This window comes from Daphnia magna, linkage group LG7 (genome assembly GCF_020631705.1).
Source record: "Daphnia magna isolate NIES linkage group LG7, ASM2063170v1.1, whole genome shotgun sequence".
Taxonomy (NCBI): Eukaryota; Metazoa; Arthropoda; class Branchiopoda; order Diplostraca; family Daphniidae; genus Daphnia; species Daphnia magna.
In genome coordinates, this window is record NC_059188.1 from 238,036 (window position 1) to 263,023 (window position 24,988).

The following is a 24,988-nucleotide window of genomic DNA, read 5'->3' on the forward strand; positions in this document are numbered from 1 at the left end:
ATACCTGCTTTGGTCCGTCCTAACATGCAGTGGTGTTCTTGAAACCTTTTAAGTACTTGACGTCATTTTACGCAGGCATCTAATTAATTTGAAAGACAACGAAATCAAAGATTATAACAGACTGATTAAAGTTCATTTTTCAGTTTTCAAAAATGATCAATTAATTGTTAGCCAGTAAAATTTAAGCTACTGTAAGGGAGTGTACAAGGCCGGTTGCTCCTCCCCTTTCGAGTTTTGTGCTAGGTCGGCTCAGCCCATATATGGACTGGAGGATTGCTTGCATTGCAACGGCCGATTACTTGTGTACGTAAACTTAAGCTAGTCATTATGATTTATACACTTAGCAAGTAAAATTATTCCTCTTATTTAAAAAATAGATCAAGAAGCTTATCGAAATATTCTACGCAATGTCCACAGTTCACTGGAGGTAGTTTTTAGAGCCCAGAAGAGCCATAAGAGCCCGTCTGTAGTCGCCTGACGTTTCGTCCTACGGAGATAAAGGTAATTTATTAAGTGTTACTCACAATTTGTAAGGGCATAACATATACCACAACATCTGCTGCAAGACTTCGGAGGAATTTCTTTTCGTATTCCTGTTGAATGTTTCCCAAGTCAGTGTCCCAATGGCCGACGATTAACCGAATAAGAGTGCGACTATAAACATTTCAACTCAACTGTAGAGATTGAATTAAGCGGAATTTTCGTTTTAATCAATTACTTATTGGTGCCCAATCCTTTCATTGAATCTCGGAGTCGTTGGGCGAAATATACGTTCCGATTCACTGCGCATTGTACTGCAACAGATTAGATAACTGTAATTTCAGTGCACAATTGCTTTGTTTACTACTGTCATTCTTACATATTCCCAGTAAAACTTTCTCGGCGTTGCCCGAGAATTCACTCATTACAGCCTTTTCCAAACTTTTGCCAAACATTGACTGATATTCAGCCATAACGTGGCGCAAGTGAGCCCAGCTGCGGGTGGCCAGAATCGAATTAAAAGCAGTTTCATCTGTCCCCAGTCGAGCTTCTCCTAGAAAATGTTTCACGATATTTAGCTAAAACGGTAGATCAGTTAATTGGACTAAAAATAGCTTTGGTTTTATACCTGCTTGATACAGACGTTGTGTGTCCGATCTAATTTTATGTTCATCCAATCCCGACTCATTTTCATCTCTTCCACCCTGTGAAAAATTGGAATCCGTCAATGTTTATCATTGGGAAATGTTTTTTAAGGTGAACCTGGACCAATGAAACAAGCATCATTTTGAAAGTGCCCGAAGTGTCTCCAATGATATCCTTTTCCATCGAATGGCCGTAGGCTGTAAACCCATGAATCGGAAATCAAATCAAATGCCCAATGCGAACTTCATTCTTAACGTAAAATTTAACAGTTACAAATAAATCAACTTGAATATTTACCGCGTAGATAGGCAGCGTTCATTTCTCGTATCTCCTGATTCGTGCTACTGCAGAGTACTTCAACCAGGGCTTCGTCGTCCGTCCCCAATCCGGCCATGGCTTCGTACATCTCTCTTGCCATAAAATCGGCTGTAGACAGACAAAGGGAGACCATAACCCTTTCGAAATTGCCGCTCAATTCGCTCTTCAATTTTGACTCCAAATCCTACAGGAAAATGAGGTGAGGACAAGCACAATTTGGTGGCTTTCAATCTTTACTTTTCCATATCCGGATTTGTAAGCCTGGCTGATTAAGACGCGCTGGCCGTTGCTACGATGGCAGAGAATGGCCATCAGTGCTTTTTCATCGGTGCCCAGACCTTTCATGGCTTTGTGAAGTGCATCAGCATCCGCTCTCGCGTCAAATGAAGTGGCCGGATGCACCGTAGGGATATTCTATTGGCAATTGTGAAGCGTCCTGAATTTTGTTGATAATATCTTAAGAATCGTAATTGTTTACCCTTTCTATTTGTTGTTGTTGTTGCTGGTGGTTCTGGTGCTGCCAAATGGGAGTCGTGTTTGCAGCGAGGTGCTGGAAATTATTAGTTTTTTCCATCCCAAAGCACTTTTCGGTAAACTAATTACAATGTGAGACAGAATTTAAAGACAATGTCTGAAGAAAAGAGAAAGCACGAACCTGCTACTGCTGAGGAGTAAGTCCGCTCAAAGAAACGTGAAATATTTACATAGGCCTAGTTAAGCGGTCAGAGTTGGAGTGCCTGCGGAATTTTGAGTGGACGCGCTGGTTAGCTTGTACTGGTTTTGACGGATACGTTAGTTCAAACCCATTGGCTGCCAGGATGATCTAGCTTTGCTACTTGCACAACTTAAATATAAAGAATTCGTGTATATATAATTTAAAAAAACTTTCAAGACTCTCCTTTTTCATCTTCCCACTTCCCACCGGGTATCTTATCAAATTCTCTGCTGCATATGCTGAAGTCTGCTTATCTCAACCAAATTAACCACCTAAAAACGCAATAAAAAAATTAATTTTGAAATTTGTTTTCAAACAGAACCATTCATGCCTAGCGATAACAGTACTTCGAAAGCCACATGGGGAAATGGTGGTTGAATAGGTAAAATTTCAATTCTTGAGACGGGATTTAGAAACCTCAGACAAACTTTTCGTTCTAGCCAAACCAAATTTTTGAAATGTGTGGCCGAATCCTTAGATTATCAGTCCGACTTCCCGTCACAATAACCAAAATTAAGAAACAAATTAAGACCCAGACCAAAGGTTATAAGTGAAAAGGTTTGATATAAAAGCTATTCACTGTAAACTGAACAAACGGTTCATTTGGCCACGTTCAGAGGCACAGAAAACAATATGGCTCAGAAATTGACAATCACTTTGATCGTCCTGTTTGGGCTGTTAACTTTAGGCTTATCACGCCCAACTTTCGAGGACGATGAGTCCTTTTCATTCGATGATGAAGAAGCCAGAGCTTACGAAGAAGAAGGACGGGACTATGATGACGAAGAGGCCAGAGCTTACGAGGAACAAGAAGTACGATCCTCGAGCGACGAGGAAAACCGACCAGCTTATGACGAAGAAGAATCCGGAGCTTACGAAGAACAAGAAGTACGAGCCTCGAGCGACGAGGAAAACCGACCAGCTTATGACGAAGAAGAATCCGGAGCTTACGAAGAGATCCGCGTAAGTGTGATTCATTTTTAATCAGGGTGGTTTTAACGTTTCCTTTCTAAATTTTGTTCTTTACATTCTACTTCTACTTGTCACAACCGTAATACAGAAAAGTGAGGAAGGCCCACCTCGTCTTTTGAAGTTCTCAAATTTCTGTTACGGCCGAAAGGATGGCAATTACGCAGATTCTTCAAACCCTCGTGCCTTCTACATGTGTGACAAGGCTGGGCAAACTTGGACTATGGTAAGACAAAGCACCCACTTCAAAATTAAGAGTCCCTAATCCCATTTCATGGTTTCTTTGAATAACCCCCGTTTAAATAGAATTGCCAGGCCGGTTTGGTTTTTGACCAATCTCGTAACCGCTGTGAATGGGCGAATGAAAGTTCAGGTGGCAAGCAGACCAACAATGAATACCAGCCCTATGTGCCTCTCCCTGCCAAAGAAATCTATGTCCCACAACAGCCAGTAAAAGAAATCTACATACCACAACAGCCGGTGAAAGATGCTTATGTGCCAAAGCAAGCATCTTCCCAGATCACTGGTTATGGTCGCTAAACAGCCATCACATCTTCAATAGTTGAGCTTCAATTTGGTTGTGTCTGATTCATCCTAAAATTTCCATTCATAATTAGAGACAGTCAAGATAGTTTTGGTTACCTAAAATGTTTGAAATGGACTATAAATTTACCTATTATAGATGAGTTTGATTGTTGGCAAAAGTGTTTGACGTATCTTTGTTATACCAGTAATACACAAGGGACTGATGGAGTCTTTAAAAATTCCTACTCGATGAATGTATGTAATATTGAATTCCTGAAGTACCAAAATCAGTAAAAATAAAAGTAAAACAACTAATTCAAATATATTTAAACAAAATCCCTCAAACTGCAAGTTAATAAAACCTAACTCTTAATTATGTGACTTTTGATTTTAAAAACTTTACCTTATATGCCAAGGGCCCAAGGCTTATGCTCTCACTCTCTTAGTGCATGTACTGCATGACTCATTGCCATCTTGGTTCTTCCACTTAACACGTACTTGTTTGTTGCTGTACGGGGAAAGAAAAGTAAGTGAGCCTGTTACCACAAAGGGAAATTCGGTAATTCAGTAATCTACAAGAGTAGCCCAGAAATGTTTGCTTATGCAAGTAAATTTCAAGTACTTACGAAATCGTTTGATCTTCGATCCCAATTCTCAACGCAGTATACCCTAACGAGTTAACTTTCAAGTTTCAACTTCAATCCTGCAGACGACATTCTCCAAAGTCAAGGTCAAATATGCAGATTGTGGCTAAAAGAAATTGGAATCTGTAGTTCGATTGGACCTTGTGAAACACATACTGTAAATGTTACGTTTGAAGCGAATACGGCCCCCTTAGCGTATGGTACTTAAGTATGTTGTTACAAGTGAACAAAAATATTAATGGTAGCAATATTTCGTCTAGAAAATTCGAGTTACATGCAAACATCCCGTCTACCCCACGTGGCTAAGGGAAAAACCCAGCCAATCTTATACAAGGTTAGTCTGGGGCTAGCATAAGAAAGACCATGGCGTAAGTATTTGAGAGAATTGAAATTAATCTTTCTTAGTACCAACATGGGTAGCCAATTAACCCAGTCAGCCAATTAACACTGTCAGCCAAATATCCAACCCATGAGACCAAAAAATCATGTAGTTTTCCGTTAGCAGCATATTAAAGGAACGATTCGTCTGATCTAGATTATGCGGATACTTCAAGACCATTTCAAGCAAAATGAAAGGTGAGAAAAAAAACATGCCGTAAGAAAACACAAACTAGCTCAAATTGTAACGAAACACGAAGTTTACTGTCAGTTTTCTCCAGGTATGAGCATGGATTCCTATCAGCCCAACAGAAAAATAGTTTGATTTCACTTAGTTGACATATCTTTTGGTCATTTTTTTGTTGCATAGACAAAAAAGCCGTTTGGAAATGGAAATATTTGATGTCACATGCACGATATGCCTGATGCTAACCCAGTTCCATCCTGTTATTGTGAAATGTCGCTTTAGAAAACAATCTGAGCGGGGAATGTTAAACCGCAGTCGAATCGCCACAAATAACAGGAATACGGTGCATGGACCAACTTCAAACAAAATGTGCTAACTCCGGACTTCCTTGCCTTGTTCCCACTTCCCTTAACGATTTTTAAGGCGGATAAATTAAGTTACTGTTACCACCACCGTTATACCATAACCACGATGCTAACCAAAAGTTCTAAAGCTGTTGCTTTCGAGACAAACTGAGCTAGTTGAACCACATTTCCATAACGAAAGGCTGACACTCAAGATGGCTGGTAATTTGACCCGATCAAACTGTCTTAGTTTAATGTTCAGCTTGCTTGTTCTTGGATTTTTCGCTGCTAGTGCTTCAAGCGCATTCAGCGAAGAAGAGTTGAGGGGCTATTTCGATTATGAAGGAGAAGAATCGGCCAATCCTAATCAATTCGAAGAAACTGTAAGTTGATCTGATCAGCAAATGTGTATAATAGTCTATGTTTATTATTTACTTTTTCATTTCGAAATTGTTACAACAATAAAGCGATCTGCCGAATCTGGCGAGGAAGATGATTTACGATATCATGAACTTCAATATCGATGGAAGCAATATCCCAGTTATGTAAAAAATGGTCGGTATAGACCATACCCGCAACTCATCGCTGTACAACCTCAGCCGTACTACGGGACATGCAGAGATGCCCCTCAATGCAGATCATGCAAAGCTCCGCGAGTACCATCCTACCAACCATCTGCTCGATCTGTGCGTGTCGAATCAAGAGCATGGGAACACCAATTTGACGAAGACGTAAGTCAATTCTTCGTGCATAGTTTACCTGTATTTGTTGTAGACATGGCTTTGGTGTATAATGTGAGTTAACCAAAGTTTTTCTTTTCCTTTCATGGTGATTTAGCAGGCTGCTTACGGAGAATATGAATTACGTTATTACGGTGCCAGGCCACCCAAGCCATCACTCCCTCAATGCAACAAAGAATGCAAAGCGGATATCAAAGTCCCCGCAAAAAAACCGTACTACAATCCTGCTGCCCAATATTCACCACCTAAATATGGCGGCTATGGCCGCTAAACATCTAGGCCGTCATTGCATTGCTGGGATTTACCAAAATAGCGATTACATAGCATTCACGTAACTTAAAGCAACAAAATTCCTTTTCCAATGTTTAAACTATCGTTCTTACCACGAACCTTCTGTATTCTCCAATGTCTTTTCTGTCAATTCGGCAAGGAACTAATTTAATAAATTGTTTCTTCCAATACCACACATTTCAACCAACATGCTTCAACGTGAGTGTTGTATTTTAGCTTCGTTCAAATACAACATACCATGTTAGCCAAAGCCGTTTATAGTCATTTAAGAAAAAACAAAATTAATACGACCAGATTTAATTCCATTTGTTTTTTGTACGATCAAATAACAATAGCTGAGCGATTAATTTTGATCGAGGAAATGGTTTACCGTAGTTACCTAACCACAAGAGGAAATGATGGTAAATTTTAATCATTTTGATTCACTATTTCCTGCGATAGTCTAGACAGCCACAGCTTCCTTATTTATTCGCCACTTCCCTGTATTTCCAAAATTATTGCGGGTTGGAGAGGATTTGATATGTTCTGTCCTAAATATGGAGCTAACCGCTGTTAGCACCGTCGTTGAATCAAAGCTGTGATACAGTAGGGGTTGCAAGTCCATAGACTGGAGGTTACAATGACAAGCGTTACTTCTACCTTAACCAAATCGTGTAAAAGGAAGATTTGTTTAGCTATCGTTTTTGGACTTTTGGCTGTCAGTTCGGCGAGTCCGTTTGATGAAGAGTTGCGAGACTACCTTAATTACGAGGAACGAGAGCAAGCGGAACAAAACCAATTAGAAGATGTGAGTTGATAGCATAAATATTCAGATATTTTCAATTGTATACTTAACAATTTCTCTTTTAAATTCTTCATAGCGATCCGCGGAGTTTCTTGATGAAGAAAGGGAACTAAAATATTATGGCGATCCTTACCAACAGCAGAAAGGTTTTTGTGCAGGGAAGAAGGATGGTAACTACATCAACCCGGAAAATCCCCATTCTTTCTATCAGTGCCATCAAAGTGGCGCCACCAAACTAACGGTAAATTAAATTAATTTTTAAAACGCTAAAAACCATCCGACACGTATTTATTCAAATACTTCACCATCCTGGAAATTCCAGATGTGTCCTTCGGAAACCGTCTACGATCCTCCTCCGAGGGATCGCTGTGAGTGGCCTCACTTAGTCCAGGGCTGTAATGGTCGCTACGGGAATTGCTATGACAAACAACCCATCATCGTGTTGCCAACGTTGTCCCCGAACGTCAAAGATAGGACTTGCAGTAATCTCCCTCAATGCCTATCTTGTAAACCAGCTACCGTGCCTGCCTATGAACCACGGGCCAAAGGGGTTGGTCCAAGAGGCTATTTTGAGGTAATCAGAAACTTTAAGCAAAAGTTGAAGTTTGATAGATTAGTTTACCAAAGAAGTGAAACGTTGCATCTTAATACAGCGGTCTGCCGAAAGAGAATACGAATCGAGATATTTTGAACAACCGGTAAAATCGTCCAGTTTCTGTGTTGGTAAAAGCGATGGCAATTACGTAAACCCAAACAACCCTCACTCGTTTTACCAGTGCCATCAGAACGGTGCTACCGTCTTCCAGGTAAATCTGTCAACTTGTTATCTGAAAAGCTTTCCTTTGGTATAATCTTACTTGTTTGTTGGAATGCAGCCTTGCCCATCCGGCACCGTTTACGATCCAATGCCCAGGGATCGCTGCGAATGGCCAAATGAAGTACAAGGTTGCAATGGTGGCTATGGGCGTGGATGCAAATATGCGCCAATCGTGGCAACTGAAGTCTACCCCCCATACCCAGTCCACACAATTAAACCGTCATTCCCTCAATGCAATGTAGGATGCAAAGTAGACGTAACTCGACCACCAGTCAAAGAGTCCTACATGCAACATTCTAAGCATCAGCTTTTCCAACACGGATATTCCGGCTAAGCAGCTTGGACATTATTTGCAATAGTTGCCCAGTGCTCAACTTAAAACAACAAAGCTGGATAACATTCACTGCACATGAGGTCTTTCCTGAATGTAAGGCTGGTTGGAAAATAAATGATAATTACAATTACCTTAGGAAATGACAGTTTGTTATCATGATGCAAGTGTCCATTTAACCGTTGTGTGTCGCTCCATGTTGGGTTTGGTGAGAGGAAATCAGCTGTTTGCGATGGATTCTAAATTAAAAGGAAACTCAGTGCTAATTTCTATAATTTTATTTACGCAACACAAGTATTATAAAACTAATTAGACGATTCTTGAGGATCAACTTGTGTAATAAACTGCTTAAACGATCAATTAAAGCAAAACCAACATACCTGACGACCTGATCTGGCAACAGAGTAGTTACACCGGAAGAATCTCCTACGACTGTAACCACAGCTTCAGCTATCGCCTTTTATACTGACAAACACGTTCCATATCCAGTAAAAGTTTAGGGTTGAGGAACATAATTTTGAAGGTCGATAGGTTTAAGGACACATTTTTATTTCCGATTGAGCTCGGGGATATGGCCATTCCCCCTCGATTGTCCCAAAGTCTTGCAGTGACCTAAAAGAGAAGAATTACCTCGGGCAATCCACACACAAAAAAAGGGGGGAATGAAAACTATGGTATTGCATTTTCAAGTTTAGTAGCTCGTTCACCTGCACGGCGTGCACTTGTGTATTTAGTCGCTTTCAATCCCGGGTGTAGTGATTCACACAACTTACGCACATGGATTTAGTTTTTGTTTTCACTAGCTGGATATGTTCCACTATTTGTTGATTCACCAATCACACGCACTTAAAAAAGCACTGCATCAGCACGTTGTCTTGGCTTGGCACTGGTTTGTTTAGTTGCACGTGCCAAGTCTTGTTTCATTGGGTCCTTAGTTATGCATAGGTAGAATAGAAAAGCATAGATTAAGTGCACAACACAACCTCCGCCATTTTGCTTCCATTATGTTTTGTATTATTTACACATAGTCGACGCTCACAAACCGTTTCTATCCAACGAATCCTACGTTTCCACCTCTTCACACAATTTCCAAACGCCCCATCAATCCTAATGACCCCTACTGAATATCAACTAATGAATAAATATTTTTTTTCAGGAACATTGTAATCAAATCTGATGTGATTTCTGTACGTGATGCCTGTTAGACTTAAGTTGAAAGCTGTCGTCACTTTGTTATTCAAACGCCTTTTTTTTTTCGTTCTCGTTTCTCTGCGTTTAGGGAGGGCAATCTCTGTGGGCCGAAGAGGATACTGGACATCGGGGATCACTGCCGGAGTCAACAGGATCATCGCCAATTATTATCCGGTACTATTCTTAAACATTTAAGTGTCTAATTGTGTTTTTTTTTTGTATTAAAAGGAAGGCCGACAGCACCACCGAATAGGACGGCTGGAGTGCTGGACAACGAGGATTGCCGCCATGACCATTGCCCAGAGTTGCCAAGTATAATTTTTAAAATATCAAATATTCAAATTATTTTTTAATTGTATATTTTTTTTATGTATTTAGGAGGGCTTGCATCAACACCGAAGAGGACTAAGGATCACCTACAGGGCCATCGGCCAGAGTTGCTAAGTATCAATTTCAAAATTTTAAGTATTAAACCATATTTTATTTATTTATTTATTTAAATGTATTTAGGAGGGCCCACATCACACCTGAAGAGGACTGCAAGACAACGAGAATCGCCACCAAATCGTCGCGCAGTATTTTCAAGTATTAATTAAAACATTCTAAGTGTTACACTACGTTTTATTTTATTTTTTATGTGTTTAGGAGGGATCCAACACCACCGAAGAGGACCATAGGACAACGAGGATCGCTGCAGGAGCAACCAGAATCATCGCCAAGGATTCTCTGGTGTAAGCCTTAAACATTAAAATGTCTAATTCTGTTTTTTTTTTTTTGTATTTATAGGGGGCTCAAATCACCACCGAAGAGGACTACAGGAGATAGAACAACGAGGATCGCCACCATGACCGTTGCCCAGAGTTGCCAAGTATCAATTTCAAAATTTTAGATATTAAATCATGTTTTTAATTATTATTATTATTTTTTATGTATTTAAGAGGGCTCACATTACCACCGAAGAGGACCATAGGACAACGAAGATCGCCATCATGACAGTCGCCCGCAGTTGCCAGGTATCAATTTAAAAATTTTAGGTAACAAATCATGTTTTAATTATTATTATTTTTTTTTTATGTATTTAGGAGGGCTTGCATCAACGCCGAAGAGGACTACTGGGCAATGAGGATCGCCACCAAAATCGTCGCCAAGTATTGCCAAGTATTCATTGAAACATTTTAAGTGTACAATGTTTCGATTATATTTTATGTGTCTAGAAGGGTCCGCAACACCACCGAGGAGGACGGATGGACGTCGGGGATCGCCGCAGGAGCAACCAGTATCATCGCCAAGGGTTCTCAGGTGTAAGCCCTTAAAAATTTAAGTGTCTAATCATGTTTTGTGTGTGTGTGTGAATCTAGGAGGGCACAGAGCACCACAGAAGACGATTACCGAACATCGAGGATCGCCGCCGTACATCGAGGATCGCCGCCCAGCCCCGAGATTCACGCCTATTATTAGGATGGAAAAGCAAAAGATGGTATGGTTGAGTATTGCCAAATCGGTATTCGCTTACTTTATTTCATACTGTGATTTGTGTGTTTATTACAAATATGTACCTTTATTCCATATTCCCTACCATTATTACCATCACGTATTTTGGCTTATGGTTTTACTTTACATTGAGCACCCAAATTCACTACAGCACTATCTCACGGTACGTTCGTTGTTTGTGTTAACTTTTATACACCCAGTAGGGATGTTTGTTTTTAGATAATGCAACCCAGCTTATATCGGTATCTCACTTAGTCTTCGGTTGGTGTAGGTTTACTAACACTAATTTAAACACTAACACTAAATTGCTTTCAGAACAACCATGAAAACAAAATAAATTGATCAACTTTGTCCACCGTCTTCTTATTTAATACGTACTCGGATTCAGCAACCCGATTGAAACCCCTACGGGGCATGGGGCCATGGGATAAAATACAGCCCGTAACCCGTTCGACCCGCCCTGAAAACCAAGATGAATGATCAACCCAATCAATTAAATTCGACCCGGTCGGCGTGGGGCTGAGCCCTACCTCGATTACCTAATGCCCATTAAACTGCACTGACCTACCCGAAAAAAGGCCATTTGGTTGTTACCCGGGTAGATAGTTTTCAAACGGTTCGGTTCAAAATACCTGGTGTAACTGATGCGACCCCTCACAATCTGAAAAAGGTGATTAAGCGGCAGTCTATTCAAAGAAAAAGAAAAAAAACCATGTGCTTCAAGCAATTTGAACCACAATAAAATTTTTGGGAAAGAAACTAAGAATCGGGGTAAAATTCGGGGAAAATGGTCAAATTCCTTGGTGATATGGCAACGTTGTAGTAAAATGGAGGGAAAGATCTCTGTAATCCTTCCATTCTTTTGGACACTATCTCTCTTTCGTTGTGTCAATGACTCATTGTACATACTAAAACTAATCCGAATAATAACTTCAAATATATTGGATTTACAAACGTGAAATGTTACATCGCGTTTGAGTACCGTTTTTAATCTATCGCTGTTCACATTTATAGAACGCTTTGTCTGTCTTTAAGCGGAGGTTAAAGAAAACGAGAAAAGGCTCTGTGTCCGGAAACCAGGAACAATCCTTTAATGAAGTGTGAGGCGTAAAACATTAATTGCACCAAACATAATCTTTGAATAACTCAAACTCTCTTTCTCCTGCAGGAATTTTGTTGGCTTAGTATTTGAGAAGAAGTTGTACGGGCCACCAAACTAGGTTGATCTGGAACAAAATAGTTGTAAATGTTTGGCATGTGGTAACTTAGTGTCTTGCATGGCTTCTTCATAGTAGGTAAATATTTCATCCAGCAACTTGCTTCTACCATTTTGATGGTTAGTTACATGTTTGAGCTTTCTGAACATTCCTATCATGAAGTTAAGCTTGTCACTCTTTTATGTTACCAAATGAAAATGTTTTGTTCCAGTTTCTTCAACTTTACAGGACCTCCACTAACTACATTTGGTAGTGGGTGGGAAAGAGAATTGTAGTAATGTAAGTCCATTTAACATTTAATTTAAATCGGTGGCTTACAATTTTGACATTGCTATTAAGGTACAGAAGTTGAGATAAATGCTCATCAAAGTTTAAGGATCTGTACTGTATTTCAAAACTTTTCAATTGCTTAAAAATTCCTCCTAATCTGGAAGTCATTGTAACTAATGTTTTTACACACATATGCAAATTAAAATAATTGTTGATGTTGCATTATTTTCCATCTCATAGTAAAGGGGTTTTTACTCGAATAACGTACTTTTTACATGGCTTTTGGTTAATTTCCCAGAATATGCGCTGGGCAACGCACAAATGCAAGTTAAAAAGTGGGTTAATAAAGATGCTTTTATTAAATTATAATTGTTTTCATTCCACTAAACATGAGTTTTATTTGTTTATTTTTTCTATTTGCGCTAGGCACTGGCGTGACATCCTTAACTCATAATGCAGTCCTCAGCGCAGAATCAACCATACGTCGGAATGGACAGATGCGAGAAAATCCCATCATCTGCAAACTTTAGTAATGAATCCTATGTTGCATCCCTTGACCTTAAAGAAGTGATAGCGTTATTGCTCGTGAATATTATGCCACAGTTTCTTAACAAGCAAGTACGAGTATCCGATCTATAACGTGTAGTAAAATCGGCACGAGATGATTGGTATGCATAACGCAGGGCAGTCACATTTACGCATGCTTTCATGTTTGAAGTGGGCATAAGTCTTAACGTGGGTCAAAAGTCTTGAAAAATACGCGTTGGATCTTTGGTAATTGTCAGATGGGGGACATTAACATTTAAATTTTACCCTTTAACCGCTAGCACGGGTGGTTAGGGGTGGAGGGCGTGGAACTTCAGTTGGGGGAGGGTTGGGATGGGGCCCCTGGCGGGCAGCAGGAGTAGGTGGAGGACGAGGAACTTCGATTGGCGGAGGAGGGGGAGGAGGTGCCTGGCGAGCAGCGGGAGTATTTGGTGGGCGAGGACTTCCAGTTGGCCCAGGTGTAGGTCTGTTTTAGGGTTCCTATACAGTTCAAAAATCGTAAAAAAATGAATATAAAAACCATTACCACTACATTCCAAAAATGTTCTAAAAGCATGAACCACCAACATTTTACATTAATTATCAAACCTTAAAAAAAACGCTACAGCAAAGAGTAGTTAATGAAATGAAATGCATACCGCCAACGTGGCAGTAGCCGAAGCTACCAAGACTAAAATAGCAATGTACGCATTTTTGTTGCTCTACTTTGTCGAAATTAAGCTAATCAATCAAGAGACCTTCTCGACTGTCCATTTATTGAAAACGCCCGTCTTTTATACATACATCCTTTTGCTGCCGTTTCCAGTTACGAAGATTCGTAAATCCGGGTGGGTTGGAACATTTGTACTCACCATTCTATTTGCCCATTTGGTCTAGATCCCATCTGAGTATAGGTTGCCCTGGCCATTTGGTTTTTGCGGCTTGAAACTTGCATGTTACAATTGTTGTCATGCACCACCTTATTTGGCGTATAGCTCTGCATTCTACATCCGTGTTTGTTCAAGAACAACTGAAACATCTGCTCTAATGCATGCAGTCTGCCATTTACTAGAACAGCACAATCCCTTTTTACAAATGATTCACCTGTACAGCCACATGCGCGGAGTCTATATGCTAGCAACGTATTGCTATTCTGCAGACACATCCGTTGTTTAATCAACTTGTTGACGAAAAATGTTATTTACGTGTCTCTGGTTTTGCTATAGCGTGCTTGGATAACAACAATTCGATTTATGTCTTTAATTGGCACAATTTCGTGATTAGAAAAGGTGCTGTGTATAGAGTCTATCTATACTATAGACAACTTAAGAACGTAGTAAGTGATCTGCTTAACCAACTGTAAATACTTTTCTCCTTTTAGGTGCATTGGTGTCGTCTGTAAAAAGAAAAACTCTACCGCTGAGTAAATGATATCGAGAAAATGACACGTTGCTGACGTTTCAGTTCGCGTCGAATGCCAACGACAACCATTTCCCCACGCGTGCGATAAATTTGTGAGGATTTTGGACCGTGAAAAAGGTAAGCCTTCATCATTGCGTATGCCAACAAATTGTAAAATGTGACCTCTAGGTTATAGTTGCTTTGCCACAAAATATAATAGAAGATATTACTTGGTAAGAGATTGAGAAAAGATACTGTTGCAATCATAATTCATGTTATGCACTACTTTTTTTTCCATTTCTAGTGTAATAAAAAATGAGGAAACTAGTGGAGCGATGCACAGTTAAGGGCACCTTCACATTGCTGCCACTGTATCGTCATTCAACTGTTGAATTGTCAGCAAACGATTACGACCATTCAGTTAAGTTAAGCAACTGTCCGTTTGGCACCAGATTTAACAGATAAAGGAGTTGTCGGTTTGGCAGCCTTTGGTGGCACTGTTTTAGCATTTTTAACTGTTACCGGCTTATCAGCTTTTGGTGCTGTCTCCTTTTCATGTTTGGACATGGTTTTCTTGGTTGGCGTCTCGGAAGCCACTGGTTTCTTGGCTTTAAGAGTTACATGGTTGGAAGCGGAAGGTGAAACGGTTTTGGATCCAGGACTTGGAGTGGATTTAGAATGGCTCTTCAAAGCCTCTTCTCCTTGCTTAACAAACTTGTTGATGAAACTGTTCAAGTCCTCGAACCATTCCTCCTCTCCGAACTCTTTTTCAATTTGTTGTTGTAATCGCTGCTGGGCCTCAATCCGAGCATCTGGGCTTGATTTACCTGGCGTGGGTTTTGCCGTAGCCAAAGAAGACATCAAAATAACAACAGCCAACATGCTCCATACCTATTTGACGATATATTAACAATATTAAAGGCTCAAATGATGATGAAAAGACTGTTTTTACACTAAAGATGAAGTCGTTACCTGGAATTTCATGGTGAAAGATGGGTAGCGTTGTATGTAAACTACCTAACAATTCAAGTGGTCTGTGTGATAAATTGTTAATCGCTTTCTGTTTTTATAGATGAATTTTGCTGACGTTGCACAACCAGCGAAAGAAAACGAGGCTTTTCTCGCATTTCAGTTGACGTTTACGTTTACTGTTGACGAGTACAAACAGAAACCACGCAAAAATACGTGCCAAAATCGGATTCCTAAGACAGGTAAATTTAATCCACGCTGTTGCTTGCTAATAAAAACATATTTGCGCTATTCTAGCTATATGCAAGAACCATTCGATCGTTATTACCTCCAGTTTCTTATTCATGGTTTTGTGTCGGGTTCAGCGATGTAACGCTACATAGCAACAAAAAAAAAATTTGACAACAATGGACACAGTATTTTTATTTAATTTGAGTAGATAAAGTGACAGCGTTATCACGAATTTTTTTTAAATCTATCTTTTTGACCCCAAAATCAAATGATATCCTGCAGATAAAAAATTTTATTAGCATCCCATAGGGCAACGCATGTACTCTCGTCTCACCCACAGTCGTGTCTAAGGCGTGATGCACCATGTCTTCAGTCGTTAGCGACGATGATGCCGAAGTTATAGATCTGGTTACGTGCAGCGTTTGTTTATGCGAATTCGACGACGCTAACCGTAAACCGAAATTCTTACCTTGCGGACATACCATTTGTCTTACGTGTCTCGCGGTAAGTCGAAAGTATTCAAATTGAAATGACAATAATAAAATGAGTAATAATAATTGTATGTAACACAGGAAATTCAACAAAATCGGCAGATCCAATGTCCACTCTGTCGCAAAGTTCACGCCCATTCAGGTGATGTGGCCAATTTGCCGAGCAACAACTACGCCTTACGGCTAGTTCGAGAGAAAAACCAAAACAAAGCATCACACGAATCGTTACTCAAGCTTCAAGCTGAACTGGAAGAAATGAAGGATCGACGACAAACCAATTGGGCTGAAGCAATAGGAAAAAGAACAGAAATTCAGTCTTACCTGTTTCTAGTATTAAATTCGATCAAGAACGCCGAGAAGGAGATTCAAGAAAAATTGGAAGAAAATGGCCGAGTCATTGTAGAATTGACTCGTCAATGTGAAGGAAGATGCGAGCGAAATTCAAGCGTCAATCCCCCTCGAGAAAAGCCGCGCGTTGATAAAACGTTATTGGAACTTCAATCCTTGATGAGTAGTCTTCAGTTAACAATATGTCCTGAAGATTCAAAGGAAACAATCAAAGAGAAAATGAAGACCTCCGTTGAGGAAAGCAAACAAAACTTGACATTAGTTTCTTCCGAACTAGATAATCTACAGACTTGGAAAAAGGCCTGTCTTACTATACAAGCGTATAACGATACGAACACCACAGTTTCTCCGATATGGGATACGATTATCGAAATGGATTGGACTAGAACTCCGACGTCGTCCAATGACTTGAATCTTTTACTCATGTCCTACATGATTTTCTCTGTTACAAAGCCATGCGTTGCGCAAGATGTCTTGACACTTGATACAGTCTTAGCAGAAGCGCATGTTTCGACTAATTGTACGCCAGTCCTAGCAGAAGCACCTGTTTCGACTAATTGTACGCCAGTCCCAGCAGAAGGGCCTGTTTCAACTAATTTAACGCCAGTTCCAGCAGAAGCACCTGTTTCGACTCAGACGACAAGAAGATTCCCGACCAATTTGTTGCGATTTCTTCTTCCTCCTTTTCCTCCTCCTCCGATTTCTTTTTCCTCCGCGGAACTACTAATACGACGGTTGGAGTCCAGTTCTAGTGACCATGAAAATTAACATCGCTAACGATTTCCAGGATGGGCTGATAGCGATTGGTATAGTCAACGTAACGCGTTTATACTCCAACGTAATAGCAGAATTATTACTTATTGCTCCATGATTGATATAATCTTTTTTTGTAGCAGGTAGCAGCACTAATCCAATTAGTAAAAGACATAAGTAAGAAACAGAATGATTTTCTCCTTGTCATGTTTGGTTTTAGGATTGTATGGTTACACAACTGGAACTTCTTGATGTACAATTTTCTTGTATTCACTATGTGGTAAGCTTTGCAAAGAGACTTTCTTTTATATGTGGGGCAAAGCCTTTCTATACTGACGTGTAATTTTTTATCACAATTATTGTAATTTTAATCGAAACATTGTGATATGTTGTTTGTCAATACCAATAACTGCACATTATACCAACACTGTTTTCTGCTTAGGGGTATCATCCACATTATTAAAGTAAATTAGCCAACTCACATGTTAGGGATAGGGTGTATGTTTTTTACCATGCCCAGTGAACATTTTTGTTGTTGTGGTTCTCATTAATCTCTTGATTCATCCACTAATGTCCCTGGCAAATGTATTACATGGACATCTTAGGAAATTTGTCGACAATTTACCTTTTGTTTTGTGTTGTTGTTCATCATGTTTTCTCGTTCTCAGTCTCACCACAGACTACGAAGTAAAGACCGCTATCATCGCCATAAGGCTGAGAGAAATCAAGTAGGCGATGCTCGGTCTTACCGCTAGGGGCGCGGGAGTATACTTTCTGAAAATTTTTCTACTTTTTCTAATATTAGTACTGAATACGTGCTTCACACACACGTATTGGCGGGAATTGTATTTAACTTTACGTTATCAACTGTACACCTTAATTTTCTAGATCCCCTTCCTGTATCCCGTGAATTATTTCAAAATTTTATTCTAATTCTTTGGTATGGTAATAAAATTATACATTTACCCCCTCTTTTCCCTATTTTTCAGATGTATAGAGCCCATCGTGAAACCCTGCACGATGGGAACAAATCTGAAAAATAGGGAAAAGAGCAACTTGATCTCGGTCGTCGGGGCGAACCCTACCGGCTTTTCGGGGGACAATAGAAAGTGGTAGGGTTCGCCCCGACGACCGTAGGCACGGTAGCGCTCGTGGTGGCGAAGGGCTACAACACATTATAAACACGAATAGGCTACATGCAGTCTGCAATGGATTAATTTTGTTGGTTATCTTTTCTTTTCAGTATTCTTTTATGTAGTTGTAGTTTTAGATTAGAATCTTAGATTTTCATTATTATTACAATGACAAGTGTGCCATCTGAGGAAGAAACGGGAAATCCCATCGATGATGTAGCCGAAACAGAAAAGTTTGAGTTTGGGAAAGGATACGATTTAACTTATTTTAAAGATATTAGGGTATGTTTTTAAGATGTATATGCTTATAAGTTACTTAATTTAATTCTTTTCTTATAGGAGAAATATCGAGGAAAAAGAAAGGCAAGAAGAAGAACTGCACAAGGCCTTGTTGAAATTCCCAGTTATCCAACCCGCCCAGCCCTTTGGTTGGATTTTAAAAAGTCCAAAGGAACCTGCAGCTCCAGACGTACATCCATTCACAGCATTGTAAGTATAAAGCTACCATATTTCTGACACATATTAACACTTCACAATTTTAAAGCAATCTAAAACAGCCTTCGAAAATGGAATGGACCATTTTACGCTGTCTGCATCCCAAAATGTACAGGAATGGTCCACTGACGTCAGTGGGTATGGGAATCTTGCAGGTGAGTTTATGAAAACACCAGAATGTCATGCTGCAGTAGTCGCTTGGACTGCGTTGGTTAAAAAATACCAATGTAAGTAGTTTAGATAAGTAACATGTTTTGTTCATTAGACTTTTAATTACCTGTATATTCTATAGTGAAAAGGGAAACAGATTCAGGCTGATGTTGAATCCGACTTTTTGGATGAAGACACGTTCGCCTACGACATTGAAAATGGCATCGAAGACCTTCTATTAGATAATATTCAAGAAGATGGTGATGAGGAAAATGAAGCATACGAAGAAGATAGCGAAGAGGAGACTGCTGATTACCAGGATTACAGCGACGAAGAGACAAACGATTATCAAGACTACGCTGACGAGGACAATGAAGGAAACAATTAATATCGATCGTTTAAAACTCTCTTATATATAGTTATGCTAATCCTGTAATTAGGGCTACTTTTGAAATGGAGCTATTGATGAAAGGGAATAAAAGTATAATTATGAGGTTTTTGATTTGTTTCATTAACATTATTCGTCATCCTTATAGGCCTATCCGAGTGCGCGTGAAAATAAAATTATTTCGCAGTTAATTATACATGCCTATGTTGATATCAGACTTAATCTGACATGATATTACGATTCAGCGTCAAAAGTTGAGTTAGAGGTGTAATTTTTATTAATGTTAGTGGTTCAGCCGCATAGTAGCGTGCGTGAAAATAAAAATTCGTTCACGGTTAATTACACAAACGTGTGTTCATTTAAGGCTTATTCTGACCTGATATTCCGATTCAGCGTCAAAAGTTGAGTTAGAGGTGTAATTTTCATTCATTTTGGTAGTAGCCTGCGGGATTTAGTTTTTAGCGATCAAATTTTTTACTGAAAAAAGTCCGCCCTGTAACTGTAAGCGAGTTACTGCGCTTTTTTCCTTAAAAAAAGTGTCGTAAACCAATAACTCCCGCAGGCTACCACCAATATGAATGAAAATTACACCTCTAACTCAACTTTTGACGCTGAATCGGAATATCAGGTCAGAATAAGCCTTAAATGAACACACGTTTGTGTAATTAACCGCGAACGAATTTTTATTTTCACGCACGCTACTAGGCGGCTGACAACCAAAATTAATGAAAATTACAATTCCGACTCAGATTTTTATGCTGAATCGAAATATCAATTCAGAATCAGCCTAATATGAACATACGCATGTGTAATTCACTGCGAACGAATTTTTATTTTCACGCGCGCTACTAGGCGGCTGACAACCAAAATTAATGAAAATTACAATTCCGACTCAGATTTTTATGCTGAATCGAAATATCAATTCAGAATCAGCCTAATATGAACATACGCATGTGTAATTCACTGCGAACGAATTTTTTATTTTCACGCGCGCTACTAGGCGGCTGACAACCAAAATTAATGAAAATTACAATTCCGACTCAGATTTTTATGCTGAATCGAAATATCAATTCAGAATCAGCCTAATATGAACATACGCATGTGTAATTCACTGCGAAATAATTTTTATTTTCACGCACACTATTATGCGGCTGGCTAATAATTCAATGAAAAAACGCATAAAAAACTTTTATTTACTTGCATGCGGTAAACGACTTCCCAAGAAATACTTGATCGGAGCTAATGATTTTTCCCCCACAAATTTTACGTGATTGTGATGGGATTTGTACTTTTTATATTGGTGAATACGTACTTATATCTACGTGACTACGTTACTTATTTTGATTGAATTCTTCATTTATCAAAATATATTTTAATGGAGTTACAATGCATACATATCGTTTTGAACCCGCCACAGTTCTGATGGAATGAACTTCATCAATCATCATGGCGAAAAATCCTATGTTCATCACAAGTTAGTAAGACGGTAAATTGTTCAAAGATAGTTTTTCCTTCTTTATGCTCATCACAGTACATTGGGTCAACCTGGGGGGGTCAACTACTTATGTAGCGTTGAGACTAAAAATTGGCCAGGTCTGAACTAAACCAGCAATAAAACCTGAATTGACACTTTTGAACTGCTTTGTTTACCTTGTTTATATTGACAGTATGTTGTAGGACAGTGTGTTGTAGCCCTTCGCCACCACGAGCGCTACCGTGCCTACGGTCGTCGGGGCGAACCCTACCACTTTCTATTGTCCCCCGAAAAGCCGGTAGGGTTCGCCCCGACGACCGAGATCAAGTTGGAAAAGAGGGGTATGTATAGAGCCCATCGTGAAACCCTGCAAGATGGGAACACATCTGAAAAATAGGGAAAAGAGGGGGTAAATGTATAATTTTATTACCATACCAAAGAATTAGAATAAAATTTTGAAATAATTCACGGGATACAGGAAGGGGATCTAGAAAATTAAGGTGTACAGTTGATGACGTAAAGTTAAATACAATTCCCGCCAATACGTGTGTGTGAAGCACGTATTCAGTACTAATATTAGAAAAAGTAGAAAAATTTTCAGAAAGTATACTCCCGCGCCCCTAGCGGTAAGACCGAGCATCGCCTACACGGTGAGATAGGGGATAGCGGTCTTTACTTCGTAGTCTGTGGTCTCACCAAACTGAAGGGATCTTGTCCTAACATCAAAATCCAAGCGTTCACGCTACACGTATAATGAAAAATTTGTGAGAGAATCAGGTGAGTTCTGTTGTATTTCATCTTAGTGTGTTTTGTACTATTGACAAAGCAACATCAATTCATTTTGGTACTTAAATGTAATCAAACACAATTCTGTTTCATTTACATTTATAGGAAAAATCGAACGAGTCCAAACAGACGACAAAACAAGGCCTTCAAAATTCAGACAGCATTGTCTCATCCTCTCTTCGAACCTTATTGGTCGGCGGGGAAAAAATCGGCCATCATTGTTTTGATAAACCAATGGCATAAGACAATGGTTTCGGCGTTTTTTCCTAGGTTTTCCAGCCGATTTTCTGACCCTTGGATCCAGCGCAGCTTTTCTTTAGAAAACAAAGAGATCCTGATGACGATTTTCTGATTTCCAGGAAACAGGACCACATTTTACCTAATAAATGGCATTCACAATCAGTAGAAGATAGCCTACAGCCTGCACGATTTACATCGAGTTATTTTCCATTAGTATTGGAATGTGACACCTCTACGTGATTTATACTTGGAAAGGATGGCCTAGATTCCGGAAATGATGGCGAAATGGTGATATGCTCTTGGTTTCTAGGTTCATTTCTGAAATTCCGATCCAATATGATGCAATAGCTAAACACATTCTTTTTACATTTTTTGCTTTTTTGCTTTAGACTTAATACAACAGGGAATTATTGGCTATCGCCGAACGCTGAGTCACGAGTATAATAACGTGAGATGATAAGCTGCTCTACGCTTTCCATCGCTGATAACCGAAAATGTCTACCCATTCTGACAATAAGCAGGTAAAACTTGCCGGCAGTTAATTCATTCTTTGCGTTGACGGTGGGGACAATCAGTGAGAGAAAGACATTCTTCCAAACCGGAACATCGCCGTGTTTCACCTTCACAACCATCAGGTGCAAAAGTTCATCTGTATAACGTAGACTAAATATTCAGACAGCTAAACATGGGAGATAAAATGCTTCGGTATTTGGCCATCGCCAACATGTTCGAGGGCTGCCTCGCCGTCTTGCTGCAGGTCTTTTTTATTTAGAATAATTTTATAGCTAATATCCTAAATGTTTTTTTTTTTTTTCCTTTTAATATAAAGCTGGCCGTGCTCGTTACCCTTCATGACTGGGTCGATTTTATTTGCATTGGATTCTGGGGTGGAGTGCTTATGGTATTGGCTGGAATGTGGACTCTTCAAAAGAGGTATTTATCTTTTTTTCCTGTTTTCAAACATTATTGTATAATTAATGATTTTTTTTTTTTTCTATTTTTAGTCCAAAGAAAATGATAACGACAGCTGCCCTTTCGATGCTCGGTGGTCTGTGCATGGTCGGTTTTTATTCGTGGAATGTATCAACCGTCGATTGTGGAACTATCACTCCTCCCCCGGCTGGAGCAAGAGGCAACTGGGAAAATGATCCTGATCTCTGTAATTATCACACCATTCATCCGTTTTCCAACGACTATGAAGGACTTAATCCTATAAAGGTTATTAATTCCTGCTTATTTTGCCGTCTCCTACAGGTAGTTGGCGTTTGGCCTCCGATATTCTGTTCATCATTTTCGGATGTTTTGCAATTGTCATTAATATTTTTATGGCAGCGAGAGCTTCAACGATAATTGGCAATAGGCGTGGCTCATTCTAATCTGATTATTCCTATACATAAACTTGTTTCCCAATTGCATTCAACTCATTCTTGTTGCATCACTAATGTACCTTACTAAACTATCAATAAAATTCATTTAATTTTGGCAAATCCAGTGAGTTTTGTTCTTCTGTGATAATACTCCAAACCGTACATCGGATGGAGAATTTTTCAGTCGATTTACTACGCAGATGATGAACTTTGTCCCGTTTTGTCACATCTCATCGCTTAAGTTTTGTTTTGAACAATGCCACTTTAGCAATTTAAGCCCCCCCCCCCCTCAGTGTGATGACTATAATTGTTTCATAAGTAAAATCAGTTGCTTTTAGTATCGACGCTGACGTTGTGAACAACCCACGCATCTTATTATTGACGTTAATGCCACCTTTTGAATAATCGGGCCGTTTCAATGTTTTTATCGCTGACAAGTCGAACCAACAAAAATGGTCTGATTGCTGCCTTGGCAACCGCAGCCTCAAAACTTTATTGAAATAGAACTACGGCGATAACAGTCGAAGCGAGTGTTCTGATCGAACTAAAAGTATCATCTTAGTCCCTTGCATTATTTGGTTTACCTTAACTTAATTTCCCTATAGATCATCAAAGTCGAAATGGCTGCTGACAGTAGTCTTCGGTATTTGGCAATCGCCAATATGATTGAAGGCTGCATCGTCGTTTTACTGCAGGTAAACAAAACTTATATACTGACCATCGGCATTTCTATTAGCTTTTGAAAAAATTTGGCTTGGTTGTAGTTGGCTGTTTTAATTACTCTTCACGATTGGGTGGATTGGATTTGCATTGGTTTCTGGGGTGGAGGACTTATGGTGTTGGCCGGAATGTGGGCTCTCCAGAGAAGGTAATGTTTCATTTGCATTTGAGCAATCATATTTCTCTCATATTCTTCATCTTTTAACAGCAAAAAGAAAATGATTCCAACAGCAGCTCTAGCCATATTAGGTGCCCTTTGTATGATTGGATTCTATTCGTGGAACGTCTCGGTCATCGACTGTGACGACTACGACAGACCCGACAAATCTAAAGGCAATTGGGAAGAAGAAAATCCTGAACTTTGTAAGATCCATCAAACATTTTGACAATCTGACCGTGTAATATTTGATTCGGTTTACTGAAAAGGTCAATGGCGAGTGGCGTCCGATATCCTGTTCATCATCTTTGGATGTTTAGCGGTTGCCACCAACATGTTTATGGCGGCTAAAGCCTCGATGATCGTAGGAAGTCATCCGAGACGTAGTTCGCATTCGTCACACTCCAGTCATCATCCTCGTCCGGCAGCTCATGCTATGGCTCATGTCCAACCTCCAGTTGCTGTTCACCATCACACGACGTACGTCACTCCAACAGCCACGTATCCAGCACCTTATCCGGATCAGCATCAGATGGTACCTACTTATCCGCCTCAGCAAGTCAGCTATCCGGCTTACCCAGGACAACCTGCTGTCCAACATCAAGCTGCGTACAATCCAGGCTATCCAGCACCACAAGCTCCTCCCTATTACAAAAACTGAGTGGCTTAAATAGAACACTGCACATTCTAGTGATGTATTCGTAACTCATTGTCGTTCACTTGGCCGAGACTTAGAAAGAACTTTCTTCTGTTTGCCACGTAGTGCGGCTGTTTTCTCAGAATTGAATAATGGCGCGATTTAGTTCGCATATTCAACTGAAACGTTTTTTATTTTTTGCAGATTACATTTCATTGCCAGTGATAAGCCAGTGAATCATCCGTATGTCAGAATGTCTGTCGCAATATACAGACACGGAATTCTTTGAAATGATGGAACTCTTTATGTGAAAAAGGCTAAAGTCTGAGTCATAATGATGACGGACATAACGAGCGTCACACGTTTGCTTCTATCATGTAGGAAAA

General features: G+C 39.6%; 8 protein-coding genes and 3 long non-coding RNA genes across 18 annotated transcripts; 7 read left to right on the forward strand and 4 right to left on the reverse strand.

Annotated features, from left to right (window-relative positions):
- Positions 1-111: 111 nt before the first annotated feature.
- LOC116926794 (annexin B9) lies at positions 112-2,421 on the reverse strand. Of its 2 annotated transcripts, none has more exons than XM_045176926.1 (10): positions 2,099-2,421; positions 1,922-2,038; positions 1,681-1,857; positions 1,423-1,627; positions 1,249-1,322; positions 1,109-1,184; positions 860-1,033; positions 719-794; positions 549-654; positions 112-487 (listed from the first exon to the last, which is right to left on the reverse strand). In XM_045176926.1, the coding sequence occupies exons 2-10, from the start codon at positions 2,015-2,017 to the stop codon at positions 419-421; spliced, it is 1,053 nt and encodes a 350-aa protein (XP_045032861.1). In that variant the 5' UTR covers positions 2,018-2,038; positions 2,099-2,421; the 3' UTR covers positions 112-418. The 2 variants fall into 2 exon arrangements, with proteins under 2 accessions (XP_045032861.1, XP_045032860.1); XM_045176925.1 differs by having other exon boundaries at positions 1,243-1,322; positions 2,099-2,416.
- A 310-nt stretch (positions 2,422-2,731) lies between these two features.
- LOC116927189 lies at positions 2,732-3,897 on the forward strand. Of its 2 annotated transcripts, XM_045176927.1 has the most exons (4): positions 2,732-3,034; positions 3,110-3,121; positions 3,219-3,353; positions 3,434-3,897. In XM_045176927.1, the coding sequence occupies exons 1-4, from the start codon at positions 2,792-2,794 to the stop codon at positions 3,665-3,667; spliced, it is 624 nt and encodes a 207-aa protein (XP_045032862.1). In that variant the 5' UTR covers positions 2,732-2,791; the 3' UTR covers positions 3,668-3,897. The 2 variants fall into 2 exon arrangements, with proteins under 2 accessions (XP_045032862.1, XP_032790099.2); XM_032934208.2 differs by having other exon boundaries at positions 2,735-3,121.
- Positions 3,720-4,588, reverse strand: LOC123474633. Of its 2 annotated transcripts, XR_006649509.1 has the most exons (4): positions 4,465-4,588; positions 4,279-4,402; positions 4,056-4,188; positions 3,720-3,925 (listed from the first exon to the last, which is right to left on the reverse strand). It is a non-coding gene; the product is annotated as an uncharacterized LOC123474633 (long non-coding RNA). The 2 variants fall into 2 exon arrangements; XR_006649508.1 differs by having other exon boundaries at positions 4,279-4,503.
- Positions 4,589-5,308: 720 nt separating this feature from the next.
- On the forward strand, positions 5,309-8,301 carry LOC116926795. Its single transcript, XM_045176020.1, has 8 exons — positions 5,309-5,588; positions 5,673-5,936; positions 6,043-6,213; positions 6,826-7,023; positions 7,097-7,261; positions 7,343-7,594; positions 7,674-7,826; positions 7,896-8,301. The coding sequence occupies exons 1-8, from the start codon at positions 5,421-5,423 to the stop codon at positions 8,169-8,171; spliced, it is 1,647 nt and encodes a 548-aa protein (XP_045031955.1). The 5' UTR covers positions 5,309-5,420; the 3' UTR covers positions 8,172-8,301.
- A 553-nt stretch (positions 8,302-8,854) lies between these two features.
- On the forward strand, positions 8,855-11,201 carry LOC116927283. 2 transcript variants are annotated; one of them, XR_004396576.2, is made up of 8 exons: positions 8,855-9,113; positions 9,448-9,671; positions 9,738-9,803; positions 9,870-9,944; positions 10,005-10,227; positions 10,298-10,372; positions 10,442-10,507; positions 10,574-11,201. It is a non-coding gene; the product is annotated as an uncharacterized LOC116927283 (long non-coding RNA). The 2 variants fall into 2 exon arrangements; XR_004396575.2 differs by having other exon boundaries at positions 8,855-9,671.
- Positions 11,202-12,433: 1,232 nt separating this feature from the next.
- On the reverse strand, positions 12,434-13,658 carry LOC123474635. Its single transcript, XR_006649511.1, has 2 exons — positions 13,522-13,658; positions 12,434-13,363 (listed from the first exon to the last, which is right to left on the reverse strand). It is a non-coding gene; the product is annotated as an uncharacterized LOC123474635 (long non-coding RNA).
- Positions 13,659-14,689: 1,031 nt separating this feature from the next.
- LOC116927218 lies at positions 14,690-15,359 on the reverse strand. Its single transcript, XM_032934250.2, has 2 exons — positions 15,236-15,359; positions 14,690-15,154 (listed from the first exon to the last, which is right to left on the reverse strand). The coding sequence occupies exons 1-2, from the start codon at positions 15,245-15,247 to the stop codon at positions 14,690-14,692; spliced, it is 477 nt and encodes a 158-aa protein (XP_032790141.2). The 5' UTR covers positions 15,248-15,359.
- A 467-nt stretch (positions 15,360-15,826) lies between these two features.
- LOC116927112 (E3 ubiquitin-protein ligase TRIM21) lies at positions 15,827-17,664 on the forward strand. The gene is made up of 2 exons (XM_045176929.1): positions 15,827-15,967; positions 16,036-17,664. Exons 1-2 carry the CDS (start codon positions 15,827-15,829, stop codon positions 17,068-17,070), a joined length of 1,176 nt encoding a protein of 391 aa, XP_045032864.1. The 3' UTR covers positions 17,071-17,664.
- On the forward strand, positions 17,071-23,208 carry LOC116927213. Of its 3 annotated transcripts, none has more exons than XM_045176932.1 (6): positions 17,210-17,335; positions 21,587-22,031; positions 22,111-22,478; positions 22,551-22,654; positions 22,726-22,880; positions 22,976-23,208. In XM_045176932.1, exons 3-6 carry the CDS (start codon positions 22,407-22,409, stop codon positions 23,095-23,097), a joined length of 453 nt encoding a protein of 150 aa, XP_045032867.1. In that variant the 5' UTR covers positions 17,210-17,335; positions 21,587-22,031; positions 22,111-22,406; the 3' UTR covers positions 23,098-23,208. The 3 variants fall into 3 exon arrangements, with proteins under 3 accessions (XP_045032868.1, XP_045032867.1, XP_032790129.2); XM_032934238.2 differs by lacking the exon at positions 17,210-17,335 and adding an exon at positions 21,397-21,472; XM_045176933.1 differs by lacking the exons at positions 22,111-22,478; positions 22,551-22,654; positions 22,726-22,880; positions 22,976-23,208 and adding an exon at positions 17,071-17,198 and having other exon boundaries at positions 17,276-17,335; positions 21,587-21,751; positions 21,841-22,104.
- On the forward strand, positions 18,213-19,330 carry LOC123474634. 2 transcript variants are annotated; one of them, XM_045176931.1, is made up of 4 exons: positions 18,213-18,470; positions 18,528-18,677; positions 18,733-18,838; positions 18,976-19,330. In XM_045176931.1, the coding sequence occupies exons 1-4, from the start codon at positions 18,357-18,359 to the stop codon at positions 18,999-19,001; spliced, it is 396 nt and encodes a 131-aa protein (XP_045032866.1). In that variant the 5' UTR covers positions 18,213-18,356; the 3' UTR covers positions 19,002-19,330. The 2 variants fall into 2 exon arrangements, with proteins under 2 accessions (XP_045032866.1, XP_045032865.1); XM_045176930.1 differs by having other exon boundaries at positions 18,219-18,470; positions 18,733-18,910.
- A 301-nt stretch (positions 23,209-23,509) lies between the features above and the next one.
- Positions 23,510-24,893, forward strand: LOC116927182. The gene is made up of 4 exons (XM_032934195.2): positions 23,510-23,783; positions 23,853-23,956; positions 24,017-24,171; positions 24,235-24,893. Exons 1-4 carry the CDS (start codon positions 23,709-23,711, stop codon positions 24,624-24,626), a joined length of 726 nt encoding a protein of 241 aa, XP_032790086.1. The 5' UTR covers positions 23,510-23,708; the 3' UTR covers positions 24,627-24,893.
- Positions 24,894-24,988: the final 95 nt, after the last annotated feature.

Bases quoted from the DNA above. Each gene is read 5' to 3' on its own strand.
- LOC116927112 (XM_045176929.1), top strand. From the start codon at position 15,827: ATGTCTTCAGTCGTTAGCGACGATGATGCCGAAGTTATAGATCTGGTT. The intron at 15,968-16,035 runs GTAAGTCGAAAG...TATGTAACACAG, and splicing joins TTTGTCTTACGTGTCTCGCG to GAAATTCAACAAAATCGGCA.
- LOC123474634 (XM_045176930.1), top strand. From the start codon at position 18,357: ATGACAAGTGTGCCATCTGAGGAAGAAACGGGAAATCCCATCGATGAT. The intron at 18,471-18,527 runs GTATGTTTTTAA...CTTTTCTTATAG, and splicing joins CTTATTTTAAAGATATTAGG to GAGAAATATCGAGGAAAAAG. The intron at 18,911-18,975 runs GTAAGTAGTTTA...TATATTCTATAG, and splicing joins GTTGGTTAAAAAATACCAAT to TGAAAAGGGAAACAGATTCA.
- LOC116927182 (XM_032934195.2), top strand. From the start codon at position 23,709: ATGGCTGCTGACAGTAGTCTTCGGTATTTGGCAATCGCCAATATGATT. The intron at 23,784-23,852 runs GTAAACAAAACT...GCTTGGTTGTAG, and splicing joins GCATCGTCGTTTTACTGCAG to TTGGCTGTTTTAATTACTCT. The intron at 24,172-24,234 runs GTAAGATCCATC...TTTACTGAAAAG, and splicing joins AGAAGAAAATCCTGAACTTT to GTCAATGGCGAGTGGCGTCC.
- LOC116927213 (XM_045176932.1), top strand. From the start codon at position 22,407: ATGGGAGATAAAATGCTTCGGTATTTGGCCATCGCCAACATGTTCGAG. The intron at 22,655-22,725 runs GTATTTATCTTT...TTCTATTTTTAG, and splicing joins ATGTGGACTCTTCAAAAGAG to TCCAAAGAAAATGATAACGA. The intron at 22,881-22,975 runs GTAATTATCACA...CGTCTCCTACAG, and splicing joins GGAAAATGATCCTGATCTCT to GTAGTTGGCGTTTGGCCTCC.
- LOC116926795 (XM_045176020.1), top strand. From the start codon at position 5,421: ATGGCTGGTAATTTGACCCGATCAAACTGTCTTAGTTTAATGTTCAGC. The intron at 5,937-6,042 runs GTAAGTCAATTC...ATGGTGATTTAG, and splicing joins AACACCAATTTGACGAAGAC to CAGGCTGCTTACGGAGAATA. The intron at 6,214-6,825 runs TAAACATCTAGG...GTGATACAGTAG, and splicing joins AATATGGCGGCTATGGCCGC to GGGTTGCAAGTCCATAGACT.
- LOC116927189 (XM_032934208.2), top strand. From the start codon at position 2,792: ATGGCTCAGAAATTGACAATCACTTTGATCGTCCTGTTTGGGCTGTTA. The intron at 3,122-3,218 runs GTAAGTGTGATT...ACCGTAATACAG, and splicing joins GAGCTTACGAAGAGATCCGC to AAAAGTGAGGAAGGCCCACC. The intron at 3,354-3,433 runs GTAAGACAAAGC...CCGTTTAAATAG, and splicing joins CTGGGCAAACTTGGACTATG to AATTGCCAGGCCGGTTTGGT.
- LOC116926794 (XM_045176925.1), bottom strand. From the start codon at position 2,017: ATGGAAAAAACTAATAATTTCCAGCACCTCGCTGCAAACACGACTCCC. The intron at 1,628-1,680 runs GTAAAGATTGAA...ATTTTCCTGTAG, and splicing joins ACAAATCCGGATATGGAAAA to GATTTGGAGTCAAAATTGAA. The intron at 795-859 runs GTAAGAATGACA...AATCTGTTGCAG, and splicing joins GAAAGTTTTACTGGGAATAT to TACAATGCGCAGTGAATCGG.